Genomic DNA, 13,202 nt, shown 5'->3' on the forward strand with positions numbered 1-13,202 from the left:
TCATGCTCCACAGGGTAGAAACTGGTGTCTGAGCTTTGAAGTCTAGGTCTTTGCCTGAGATTCCGAAAATATCAATTATTTATTTTTAGTTGAAACACTACAATAGTATATTACAATAAATTCCATCTTCCTTCTCGATCTGTATGTGTTTTATATGTCTTCTAGCGTGTCTTTCATTCTATAATTTCGTCGACGATTAGATCTTTTTGCTCTATCCTCAAGTTGACATTTTACCAAGGCATACCAAACATATTCGCTTCACATTGGTTCTAAGTAAATATTGATTCAATTGTCCATTTCTTTTTTTTTTCTAAGAAAATCTTAGACAAATGTCATGAGTCAAACAAACATTAACATAATGACGAATCTCTGAATGACGATCTTAGTTCTGCTTAAATATTACCCGGTTTGTAATTAACTAGTACTTAAAAAGTTAGAAACGTCATCACCACCGTCACTGATCGTTTTGACCATTCTTCCGTTACTTAAAACCCCCCAAAGCCACACAACAACAAACGCAGAAGGCTTATTTTATTTGTCATCGTCAAAGACATAACCAATGTCCATCTCTCTTCACCTCCTCACCTACTTCCTCTTCTCCGTCGCTGGCTTCCCGTCGTGCTTCTCCGCCGATCCTCAGTATGAGAAGTGTCGATCACCCCTGAGATGCGGATACGGACCGTCGGTGTTCCCGGACATCATCACTTACCCATTTTGGGGAGATAATATCGACAAACCCAAATTCTGCGGCCACAAAGATTTCGAGCTTACCTGCAAGGATGATCAGAATCTATCCATAGAGATAAACAACCTCAGTTTTCACGTTAGTTCCGCGAATCTGGATAATAAGACAATCACCGTAGTCGATGAGAGCTTGTTCGAAGGTCGCTGCCCAAAGATGTTGAACTTCACGGGGGATGATAGGTTCACGTTAAACCCTACAACCGAGACCATCGATCTATTCAACTGCTCTTCAGGTGACCAGAGCCGAGCTGTGTCAAACATTACTTGCGGAGAAAGCAACATCGCGGAACCGGTTACATATCATTACTTTGGATCGTCTAGTTATGCCCACAGTTGTAGCAGGGTTGGAAAAATTCCGATATCTACGTCTGCTAAGAACACTCTCCTTCAGTACTCTGTCTCGAATTTGACGATTGCTTTGGAAAAAGGGTTCGAATTGAGGTTCAATATAGACGATCAAGTTTGCCGAGGTTGTTCTAATTCCAGTGGGATTTGTGGCTCGGAGTCAGAGTCGGGAAACTTCCGGTGTCTGTGTTCAGACAAGCCTCACGATCGCTCATGTAACGACAACAAAGGTGAGTCTTTTACTAAAAGTTTATTACTTCTTTCCTTCACAATATTCCTTTTTAGATTCGGTCTAGATAATTGCTGTGCAACCATTACATTTAAGATTAGTTACATCGAAACGTGTCTGCACATGGACTCTAAGAACGTATACTTTGACCAGTCGATAGAGAATTGTAATCGTTATTGACCCCAACCTTTTTAAATCATCTTTTTAATGCCCCACTTGACTTTTTCCAAACGTGTCTTGTCTTTTTGTGGGGGCAATTTTTTCCGATTTCCACCATCTTTTTATTCATGTTGAAATATAGTCGTCTTCGATCCAGAAATATGATAACAGCTGGTCTTTTGTCGACCCAGACTGAATCAATTCATGGGTTTTTAATGGGCCAATGGCAATTACTACGGGTCCAGTTTGTTTATGTACGTAGTCGGTATTTAATGAAAGTATACAAAATTTTCCTTGTGTTTGAAGTTTCTGCGACGAGACCGACGACCCTAACCGACCCGCTCTGCCCTAAAATAAAGAACACCTCTTTCAATTATTGCTTTGCCATTACAATGACTTTTCTAATTTTAGAAACAATATAACCAAGGCCACTAAGTTTCCCATTTCTAAAAAAAAACTGTGGGTCATCTTAGACCTGTGAGGCTGCTAGAATTATTAGTTTCTAAGTCTTTTTTTTTTCCAAATTGATTATATTGATTAAACGGGTCAAGCCCAACAACAGGCCGAAGCCCAATTACACTAACATCCATTACAAACCCAAAAGGCTACGGGCTAAACTAAGCAAAGACAAAACGGGCCCACGGCCCAACAACCAAACCAGACGACTAAGGTCGACGCGATAAAGATAGAGGACACGTGGCCACATCTGATCCGTCCAGACGCCACCGTCTTATCTTAACCGTCTCCGCCTCAAATCGTCGCCTGAGCACCACCACCACACGATTTGTTTCGTCATCGCTCTATACCTACGAGCCTCCGACCGAAACCATCTCTTCCTTCTTCTCCACACTGTCTTACCGTCGGAGAGATCCATCGCTCCCACGAGATCTAATCCGACTATGAAGCTCTTCAAACCCTAGACATGTGCATCGAGAACACCACTTCTATTCTTCTCTCAACCATAACCGCCATCAACAGAGAGCTTCAACACACGACCGAGATTTCATCCGCTATGACCAAAACAGATACCAAGATGACAAGAACCGCGTCTCTCCTTTAAACATCTCGAACCAGAAAAAAAACCTCAAAAAGAACCCGAGTTCAAAACCGACAGATTGGAGCTTTGCGAGCCTCCACTCTCCGGAACCAGAACCGGCGAAGACGGAGTAGAAGAAGTCTCTCTTTCCCGGAAGCTAAAACCGGCGGCGGTGAATCTAAGGAAGCCTCCACAGCCAGAGAAAACTTGACGGCGACGAAATTTAGGTAGCCTCCATCCTTCGAGAACAAACACCACCAATGCATGCGAACGGCTCCCTCTCCACTGTTGACCTCCAAGCAAACGCGTCGTTGCTCCAATAACCGAACCACCGACAGAGAAGACGGCGGAATCAGAGCTCGGACAAGGCGGATGATGACAGGACGGCGTAGAAGAAGCGAAGGGAAACTATTACGATTGACGAGAAAGGGGTCCGACGGAGGTACGGACGCTCACGCGCCGGCCAACCGCTGATCCCCTGTCTCTCTCTCTTTTTCTCGATCTATAATTTCTTATTAGTTTCAAGTCAAATTGGAGTCTTTATTTTCTTTATCAAAAAGAAATTAGTTTTATACTAACACTAGTTGAACAAACTCCAACTCTCTCACCCACTCCTTTCTTTTTTAGTTTGTTTCTCTCTCTCTCTTTTGTTCTCTTCTGTTTGTTCCTTCCACCTCATTTTCTTGTTCTCATCCTCAAAAATCATGACTCCAAGTTTCTCCTACACATCCCTTCACAGAATCTTCCTCACTTTCATTCTATTAGCAACTCAAACCTTCTCTCTCGATACAAAGTTTAAGGCCTGTGAGCCCAAATCATGCGGCAAAGGTCCCGAGATCTCCTTTCCATTCTACCTATCAGGCAAGCAACAACCCTTTTGCGGCTATCCAAGCTTCGAACTCACTTGCGACGATGTCCTAGAGCTCCCTGTTCTCGGGATCGCCGGTGAGAGTTACCTCATCAAGAACATGTCATACGAGAAACAACGGCTACAGGTCGTGAACTCAAGGTCGTCTCACGATCCATGTCCGAGCCCTATGCATAATCTTACCCTCCACAGGACTCCTTTCTCGGTGATCCCCTCTGATATCAATTTCTCCATCCTCTACAATTGCTCTGGCAACCTGTGGGAGGATTTCACCACATACCCTCTTACTTGTTCTGGCAGCAGCAACACGAGTCTTCGATCTTTCGGGGTCTTCCAGAGGAAAATTACTCCGGGAACAGAGATTACTTTTGCGTCCGGATCGTGCCAGAAGCAAGTCGATGTTCCTGTTTCAGCTAGTGTCGAGTCTGATGTGCACCTGTTTTTAACAATGACTTACGCCGAGATTTTGAAGAGAGGTTTTGCTATGAACTGGACTGCGCACAGTTGCGTCCGATGCAATAGCAGTGGCGGGCGGTGTGGAACTGATGATAAGGAGTTCGTTTGCTTGTGTCCTGATGGACCTAGCATTCATAATACTTGCAGGAAGGGTAACCAAGTGCTGCATCAACGTCTTATTGATTCTCTCACATATTATTTCTTTCTTCTATGTTTTAGCTCTATCAACAACCCTTGTATTATTCTTAGCTTTGTTTAATCTCAAGTTGGTTGATGAAATATCTAGTCCTGCATCAGTTTTTTCTGTAACTAGAGAATGCTTAAATCTGATTTAAAGTTGTATTGGTTTGTTTATTTATATTGCAGGTGGACGTGGTATCGATTGGAAGTTAAAGATTGTCATAAGTAAGTATATTTCCACGTTTTGTACCTTAAAACCATCAAAAGCGATTGTTTTTTTTCTTACAATTTCTTCTATACTCTTGTCTTTCAAGTCTCACAGATTAAAACATATATGTTTCTGTCCCACGTAGGTGTTGTAGCAGTAACAGTGGGATTAGCGGTAGCGAGCATAGGTTGGTTTGTGTACCATCGTAGAAAAACAAAAAGCTACAGAACTTCTTCAACGTTGCTTCCAAAAAACATATCCTCAGAACCATCTTCAAAGTCTTCAGACATTGAGAAAGCAGAGGAGTTATTAGTAGGTGTTCGTCTTTTCTCGTACGACGAACTCGTAGAAGCCACCAGTAACTTCGACCCATCTAAAGAACTAGGTGATGGAGGCTTTGGTACTGTCTACTACGGCAAGCTTAAAGATGGAAGAAGCGTAGCCGTCAAACGGTTGTACGATAACAACTTCAAAAGAGCAGAGCAATTCAGGAACGAGGTTGAGATTTTAACGGGATTACGCCATCCAAACCTCGTGTCTCTCTTTGGATGCTCGTCTAAACAGAGTCGGGAGTTGTTGCTAGTGTACGAGTATGTTGCAAACGGCACGTTAGCTGATCATCTACATGGTCCACAGGCTAATCCGAGCTCGCTTCCTTGGTCCATCCGGCTCAAGATCGCTGTTGAAACAGCCTCTGCTTTGAAGTATCTCCACGCCTCCAAGATCATCCACCGTGATGTTAAGTCCAATAACATCCTACTCGACCAAAACTTTAATGTCAAGGTCAGTAACTCACACTCTGGCTATTACTTATAAGCAGTGTTCTAAAACTCGCGCGTGTCTCGTTACCCGGCATGTAAAATATCTAGAGCCTATAAGCGGATGTCTAAATGGAGTCTAAACAATTTTTACATAAAATATTTTAAATTCAAATTTATGTATAAAAGTATAATTTAGCACATATATATAGTTTCAAATAAAAAAATTAAAAACCTGTTTAATTATATAAATAATAAATTTATAAATTTAAAATTCTTTTGCAAACACTTAAATTAATAGCTATAATCATATAAATACATAATATAGATAACAATTAGCAGTATTATTTTAAAATTATATAATAATATTAATAGTTTATTTTTTATATTAATGCTTATAATCCACTTAAACATCTAGGCCAGGGCAAATAATCCATACCCGATAACCCGTACCGAACCCGCACCGATAAAACCGGGTCGGATCGGGTTCGGATCTTGTCTAAAAACCGATTGGGGCTGATTATTTGGTATAATGGGGTATGGACCGGTTCGGGTTAAATACCAGGATCCATTCGGGTTTTCAGTATATCCGATGTAATAACCCTAAGACTAACTTTACCATTTCCCCTCTTTCGATTCACGATTAGATTTGTAGAATATCCAGAAAATCTCAACTTTCTCTCTAGATAGATCTAAATCTCAACATCCAGAATCATTTCCTAACTCTTATCCTCCCCGAATCTACTCTTTTGTTTTTCATTTGAAACGTTCCTTCGTCGAACACGAAGTCACAAAACAGTTAGTTCGGGTAAAATAAAGGAATATGGATAACCGATATCCGGTTTAGATCCGAACCCGAAAATTAAATGGGTTCAACCGGGTTTATGATTTGTTACTAAATCCGAACCGAACCCGAGAGGATCCGAACCGAGACCGGTCCGAACTTTTATAATATCCGATTGGGGCTGATTTTTAAGAATCCGAAAACCTGAAAACCCGAAACCCGATTAGTATCTACTCGAACCCGAATGGTCACCCGGTTGCCCACACCTATAAACATCTGTATAAACCGTATAATATCCGCGTAAGCAAAAGTTATTATTCATCAGAATTATATAAATCCATATAAAACATTGTATAACATTAAAATGGTATCATAAACTAATGCGTAGCGCATAAACTAATGCCTAGCGCACAAAAACCCTCATAAGCCACATTTTAGAACACTGCTTATAAGTATGTCTAGTGGACCGACTCTACCGGTCTACCGGGACCAAACTGATTCAAAGATTTGGTCTGATCAAAATCTTTCCTACGTTAACTTCTTTAACATTCTTTTCCTTGTTCAGGTTGCGGATTTTGGACTTTCAAGACTGTTTCCAATGGATAAAACACACGTATCAACCGCTCCACAAGGAACTCCAGGCTATGTTGATCCAGATTACCATCTATGCTATCAACTCTCCAAGAAAAGCGACGTGTACAGCTTCGCGGTAGTGCTGATGGAGCTTATCTCCTCGCTTCCAGCCGTAGACATCACAAGAACGCGCCAAGAGATCAATCTCTCGAACATGGCAGTCGTTAAAATACAGAGCCACAAACTCCACGAAATGGTGGACCCTTCCCTCGGGTTTGACACGGATACAAGGGTGAAAGAGACGGTCATCGCAGTCGCTGAGCTTGCGTTCCAATGCTTGCAGTCAGATAAAGATCTTAGGCCGTGTATGTCCCACGTGATGGAGACGTTGACGAGGATACAGAACAATGGGTTTGGTGGTTCGAATATGGATGATAGAGATAAGAGTGGACCGTTGGCTGTACAGTCTCCTAATAGTGTAATAGTGAAATGGGACAGTAAGTAAATTAGTCACGCAGACACTAACATTTATATGTGTTTGTCAGTATGTTTAAAATTATTAACTGAACAGTTAGAGATTGGTGTTTGTGTTCTGTAATAGATGATACTTTTTGGGAATGTATATATGATCTGAGTTTCATAAATAAATACAATGTCCATAGTTGATAGATCTGTTGAGAATCCAACCCCTTTGATCACCATTGATGAACTTCAAGAAACCTGAACTTAGCTTCAATCAACGAATACAATCACTCATGACTCACAGTTGGGAGTCATGAGTGACCCGGTTCCTTGTGACCTTGCGGTCCCCAAGTTCGATAGATTAGCCGGAAACTGCCTCCGGCATGGCTGTACATGGAGATCACTCATGACTCACCGTTGGGTACAATCCAACTAACCTTACAATAAAGAAGAATAACCAAGAAGAGGATCAGAGAAGATAACCCCAAAAATTCCAAGATACATACACCTATGCTCTCTCTCTCTCCCTCACATCTCTCTATCTCTCTCTGTTCTCTCGAGAACTCGTCGAAGAAGATTACTCAGTCTCTTACTTACGCCAAAACAAGGAGTTTCCTTTTTTGCTGATGAAAAGAAGACCTCACGTTAGGCTGGGGCATTTTAATCTGGATCCAAAGATCCGACTCAGAACCGACTCAAAAATAACTGAACCGGAACCGATCCGAACGTCTAGAAGTATCTATTTGGTCCAAAAATTTTCTACCCGAATAGACTCAGACCCGAAAAGAACCTAACCGAATAAACTCGGACCCGAAAAGAATCGACTCAAATAAACCCGAGCAGATAAGAACCGATTTATACCCGACTTAAAAATGTTAATATCCAAAACTATATTTTGTTATGTTCTATTTTCTATATTTTATTTTATGATTTAGTTGAAATATATTTTGTTAACAATCTTTGTTTTTACTTTTGTAACATTTTCAATTAATATGAAATTTTAAATGTAAAATTTAATATATATTTTTGACAACAAAAATTATTTTTTTCTTTTAATTTTTTAACAATTTATTTTAAGTTATTTTATAAGATCTTAGATATTCATGACATATTTTTGATTAAATTTGATGACATTTGTGTATTTTTGTGTGTTTTAGATCTTAAATACCCAAACTGACTCAGATCCGATATGGACCTGAAAAATTATGGATATTTCACAAGTATTTTAATTATAGATCTAAAACGACCCGGACCTGAGAAAAACCGACTCGAACCCAGACCAAAAATTTAGATATACCTGTTGGATTCAAATATTTAAGACCCGAAAGAACCTTAACTGGAAAAGATCCGAAGATCCGAGAATCTTAAGGCCCAGGCCTACCTCACGTGATAGACACGTGACTTATTAATTCCACTCAGCTGAAACCTTCCTTCGAGTTCTTCATGTTGAATCAATATTCAACAAGATCCATGCTCTTGTTTAGAACATTCAACTATGCCTATGTATTATGTAGAGTAGCACATGCTCGAATTTCACTTTGTAAAGGCTCAATTTCCATATTAATTACTGGAGTTGTTAAATCAGTAATGTCGCATGATTTTACTAATCACATAAATTTTACTTATAAGTTTCATTTTCTTTAATTATTACAGAAAATAGGTGAACCGTGAACTAACTACAGAAATGTATAATATGATGCTTATGACTAACCAGCCATCTTGGAGATTCGGGTATGAAAAATAATCCAGAAATTTGTATCAAGCATGAAATAGTGGCGCAGTAGTCCTTTCACAACCTTCTACGTTTAGAAAAATAAAGGTTTTCACATAATGACTGTCTTTCACTTAATAGTGATACAATACGTTTTCATAAGGGAGTTTATCATATCACGGCATCAAATCAGTGAATAATCAACGAAGGATGATCAGTACAAAAGGATATGATCAGTGGAAGTTTAAAATATGTCACAAACTGCTATTTTTCTGTGAAACACGAGTCACAATATATATTACGAGTTTGAAGCTTAAACTTTTGTTTCCAAAATTTCCTAATTAAAGCACACAGCAGTTTAGGGCGTAGATACGTTGCTACTTCTAATAATGAATTAGAGGGTAAGTCGTCTTAAATGGATGTAATTGCATGCCAATCACATATCCCTCCACCATTCATAATTGAATTGCAATGGCCCAACTAAATATTGACCTTTGTTGCAACCTAACTCTTTCCTATAACTTGATCATCAAAAAGAACAAAAATCAACAAATATCGATAAATTATTTTCTTAACTAGATATATAATTTGGTAATTGACAAAATTTACATAACTATATAAAGATATAAGAACAATATACAAAACTGTATTTTTTTTCTTTCAAAAACTACATATGATGTCAACTTCGGTTTTATACAAAAAAAAACACAAGAACCCTGTTTTTTACTCAGTACACAACTCCAACTCCTTACTACATGTTTTCACTTATCTCCAATGTTCCACAAGTTCTTTTCCTTTTATCTCATATACATATATTTTTTTGAGTTTTGTCGATTTCTTGGCATTAGCCATTTGGAAGCATAAGTTGGCAAATGGATGTGATGTTTTACCCAATATGCCAACATAAAACCCTCCCTATAAAAATATTAAAAATTGTTTTCATTAAAACAAAGTTTTGATATGAACTTAGTTTGACTACATCCATTTCATTTTCTTCCCAAAATATTAATAATTAATTTAAAGATAGACAATCTTTTTTTTTTGTCAACTAAAGATGGACAATCTATTTCTTAAACTAAGTTTAGTTCTTCCCCCTTGCAAAGAAAGAAGTCTTATGGGACCCACGACCAAACACTGGCCCCAGTCCCTTGTTTGGCCATACCTTCCCGACACACAAATCCCAGAAGGTTCACTTGCCCACGTGTCTCTCCCTTTACTTCTTTAGTCTCATTCCACATTTCTTTTTCTCCATTATTAAATCAAAATAAAATAATACTTGTAAAAAAAAATTCCAAATGAGCAATATAAATTCAAACTTTGTATCATAAACCAATTCAAACTGATATATCAATTCATTATATCAAATGGCGAACTTTGAGAACCTATCTTCTGATTTTCAGACAATGGCCATGGATATATATTCTTCCATGACTCAAGCTGCAGATCTAAACAACAACAGCAGCAACCTTCAGTTTCAAACATTTCCTCCTTTCTCCACTTGTCTCGATTCTTTCTTCCTTCATCGTCATCAACAACAATCACTTGCTTATCCCGGGAAATATCCCGGCAGTGATAATAATCTCTCAACGACTTCAATTTTGTATCATCCCAATCACAACAACGTCCACGAGACCAAGAAGAGAAAAGATTCGTTACAAACTTTGTCTTCATCCGAGAATAGTAGCGTCTCTGATCAGCTGAATATCAATACCACCGAAACTGTAATTGATCTCGAAACCCTAATCTTTTTCCTTTTATTCTTTTTTTTTGAAACTTGAACAACATATCTCATCTTTCTTTTATTCTATTAAAGCTTTCATCTTAATGGTTTTTATTTTGTCAACAAATTAGGGTTGTTCAAGAAGAGGTAAGAGGTCGAAGAAGCAGAAGAATCAAGAAGAAGAGAAAGAGAGAGAAGTTGTTCATGTGAGAGCCAGAAGAGGCCAAGCCACTGATAGCCACAGCTTAGCAGAGCGGGTAATGTTGCTTAATTATTATTAATTTGTTATACACAAAAATTAAGCGGACGTGATGATTCATTAATACAAAAATATCAGGTACGGCGAGGAAAAATAAACGAGAGATTGAGATGCTTGCAAGATATTGTTCCTGGATGTTATAAGGTAACTAATGAATACAAACATGAGTAAATCCAAAAGTAAATATCGATTTGTTTGTGTTTCTGCAGAGTATGGGAATGGCTACGATGCTTGACGAGATAATAAACTATGTCCAGTCTCTACAAAATCAAGTCGAGGTTATTATTTTCTTTTAAAAAAATCTCCAGTTAATATTTATTATATTTTAGGTGAAATAGTTACTCATTCTCTTTTTTCAAAAAAAAAATAGTTACTCATTCTCGTTCTTTTGTAATATATGTGGATTCAGCTGCTGTCGATGAAACTCACGGCAGCAAGCTCGTTTTATGACTTCAACTCAGAGACCGATGCTGTTGATTCCATGCAGGTACTAAGAAATTTTAATAGTTTGTATAATGAAGATGAACAAAAAAACTTATTAGTGGTGATTGGTAAAGATATACGTTGCCATGGATCCAGTATGTTTTAATAGAATCGGTTATAATAAACCTTTTTTAGGTTCTAGTAAACTTTGTTCAAGTATATGTCTTATGTTTGTGATTTAGGTTCGGCCTTATAAAATTATGTCATCATGCATACTAATTAACCCACAATGAAAATTTATTGTTTGACAAGTCTGATCTAGTCCAGTGCGGCCTTTGCATATACAATTGATCTTATATCAAGACTTAAGTCTTAACTATAGTAGTTTGTGACAGCTGTTTTTTGATGTGATTAATTACTTATTTCTCTAAGTATTGAATTTGAATGGAATACAATTGGCAGAGAGCAAGGGCTCGTGAGGCAGTGGAGATGGGGAGACAAACAAGAGATGGGAACCCTGTCCTCCATTTATCAACGTGGTCCCTTTGACTTCTGTTTTCTCCTTTTCTTATTTTTAATATTTTGCAGAAATTATTCTTATATTCATTTGGATGTAATATGTTGTAATATGACCCAACCTGGGATAGTATTTGTGATCTATATACTTGTATTTTCGAAATTATATACTCGTTGGTGACTTATACTGGCTTCTCATGTAAATGTCTCAAGGAAGCAATTCTCTTCTTGTCTTGTTATTTTATAAAAGTACAACATATTAATATTATTATTATTATTTTTGTTGAATAACGACCAAAGAATCATAAGACCATGATTAACTCCCGAGGTTTTTAGGACATGGTTTTTAGCGGAAATTAATAAATTATTTCTTAATTTGTAACTAAAAAGTTAAGAATTGGTTCTTAAAATCTTTATTTAAGAACCAATTCTTAGTTTTTTATTTAAAAATTAAGAAACAGTTTCTTAAATTCCACTAAGAACTCCACCTTAAGAACCCTGTGTTAATCATGCTTTAACTTAATGAATAATCACTTGATCAGTGTCATCACTTCTAGCAATAGATGTAGATTTTTACTCCGGTATATACTTTTATAATAGTATCCTTTTATCTTAAAAGCAACTAGACTTTGATCCGTGCATCCGCGTAGATGTATTTTCAAAAATATGTTGCTGATTATTTTTTTTGTCACTATTATATTTTTAAAACTTAATATGAAATATAAAAACCATAATTTAAGTTGGTGTTTGAAATTGGTCTTTTTTTTAATGTGAAATATGTTGCTGATTATTGGTCTTTATATTGTATTTTCTTATATATATTGAAAATATTTTTATAATGGTTATTGGAAAATATTTTTATAAAAATAAAAATTTAAATATATATATATATATATATATATATATATAGAATCAATTGTTGATATAAATCAATTTAAATTATTATTTTGATTTGAACTATGTATATAAAGTTTAAATTTTTTTTATGATTATTTTAGAAATTTTTTTTTCAGGTAATTAGATTGAATCATTTTCATATATTTTAAACTTGGCCCAGATATATATTTCTCATAATGTAATAGATTTTCAAAAATTTTAATAACATAAAACCATTACTTTTTTTTCTTAATATACTGCTACCATATCTCAAAGTTATATTTTTTTATATTGTTAACCATGTTTTCAAACAATTTCTAAAGATACTTTAGTTTTAATAATATAGATACATAAAATGTTTATTTATGTTTTATATTCTAAGTAAAAAGTTAATTTTAATATTTGTTTAAATCGAAAACTCTATCATATAAACATATATTAGAACAAATCCACTTCCATAATAGAATTCTTCTGTTAGTTAATGTGTTTTATCTAAGATTTATATTGAAAAGATCTTCTCTATTAGCTATTCGTGCATGAAGTTCGAGTACAGTTTCCAACATATATAAAATGAGATTAGTTTTGTAAAGAGACAATTTATCTACATATATATGACTGTTTTGGGCTACTTGCTACAGCATATTTAACACTATACATACATATATAAATGCAAGTGGATGTTGTAAATAGTGTGACTTCTACCTTAAGAACTGCTAGATTAACCAAAAGTAAACTAGATGAGTTTTGAAAACGATAGGTTTTTTAGTTACATGGTTTACCATTAGAGTTATTTGGTTATCACTAAACATTTTGACAATTATCACAATGGAAGCTTGCAAACTAATCTCCTGTCCATTACTAATTAAGAGAGCATACTAGATACTATAATAAATAA

General features: G+C 36.5%; 2 protein-coding genes across 4 annotated transcripts; both read left to right on the top strand.

Annotated features, from left to right (window-relative positions):
* The first annotated feature begins 531 nt into the window (after positions 1 to 531).
* Positions 532 to 7,010, top strand: LOC108812143 (LEAF RUST 10 DISEASE-RESISTANCE LOCUS RECEPTOR-LIKE PROTEIN KINASE-like 1.2). 3 transcript variants are annotated; one of them, XM_018584329.2, is made up of 4 exons: positions 532 to 1,319; positions 4,204 to 4,242; positions 4,371 to 5,008; positions 6,333 to 7,010. In XM_018584329.2, exons 1-4 carry the CDS (start codon positions 560 to 562, stop codon positions 6,843 to 6,845), a joined length of 1,950 nt encoding a protein of 649 aa, XP_018439831.2. In that variant the 5' UTR covers positions 532 to 559; the 3' UTR covers positions 6,846 to 7,010. The 3 variants fall into 3 exon arrangements, with proteins under 3 accessions (XP_018439831.2, XP_056864988.1, XP_018439823.2); XM_018584321.2 differs by lacking the exon at positions 532 to 1,319 and adding an exon at positions 3,098 to 3,989; XM_057009008.1 differs by lacking the exons at positions 532 to 1,319; positions 4,204 to 4,242 and adding an exon at positions 3,095 to 4,029 and having other exon boundaries at positions 4,357 to 5,008.
* Positions 7,011 to 9,837: 2,827 nt separating this feature from the next.
* On the top strand, positions 9,838 to 11,659 carry LOC108853360 (transcription factor BEE 1). Its single transcript, XM_018626782.2, has 6 exons — positions 9,838 to 10,234; positions 10,365 to 10,490; positions 10,571 to 10,636; positions 10,702 to 10,770; positions 10,902 to 10,979; positions 11,378 to 11,659. Exons 1-6 carry the CDS (start codon positions 9,878 to 9,880, stop codon positions 11,462 to 11,464), a joined length of 783 nt encoding a protein of 260 aa, XP_018482284.1. The 5' UTR covers positions 9,838 to 9,877; the 3' UTR covers positions 11,465 to 11,659.
* The last annotated feature ends 1,543 nt before the right edge of the window (positions 11,660 to 13,202 follow it).

This window comes from Raphanus sativus, chromosome 1, assembly GCF_000801105.2.
Source record: "Raphanus sativus cultivar WK10039 chromosome 1, ASM80110v3, whole genome shotgun sequence".
NCBI lineage: Eukaryota > Viridiplantae > Streptophyta > Magnoliopsida > Brassicales > Brassicaceae > Raphanus > Raphanus sativus.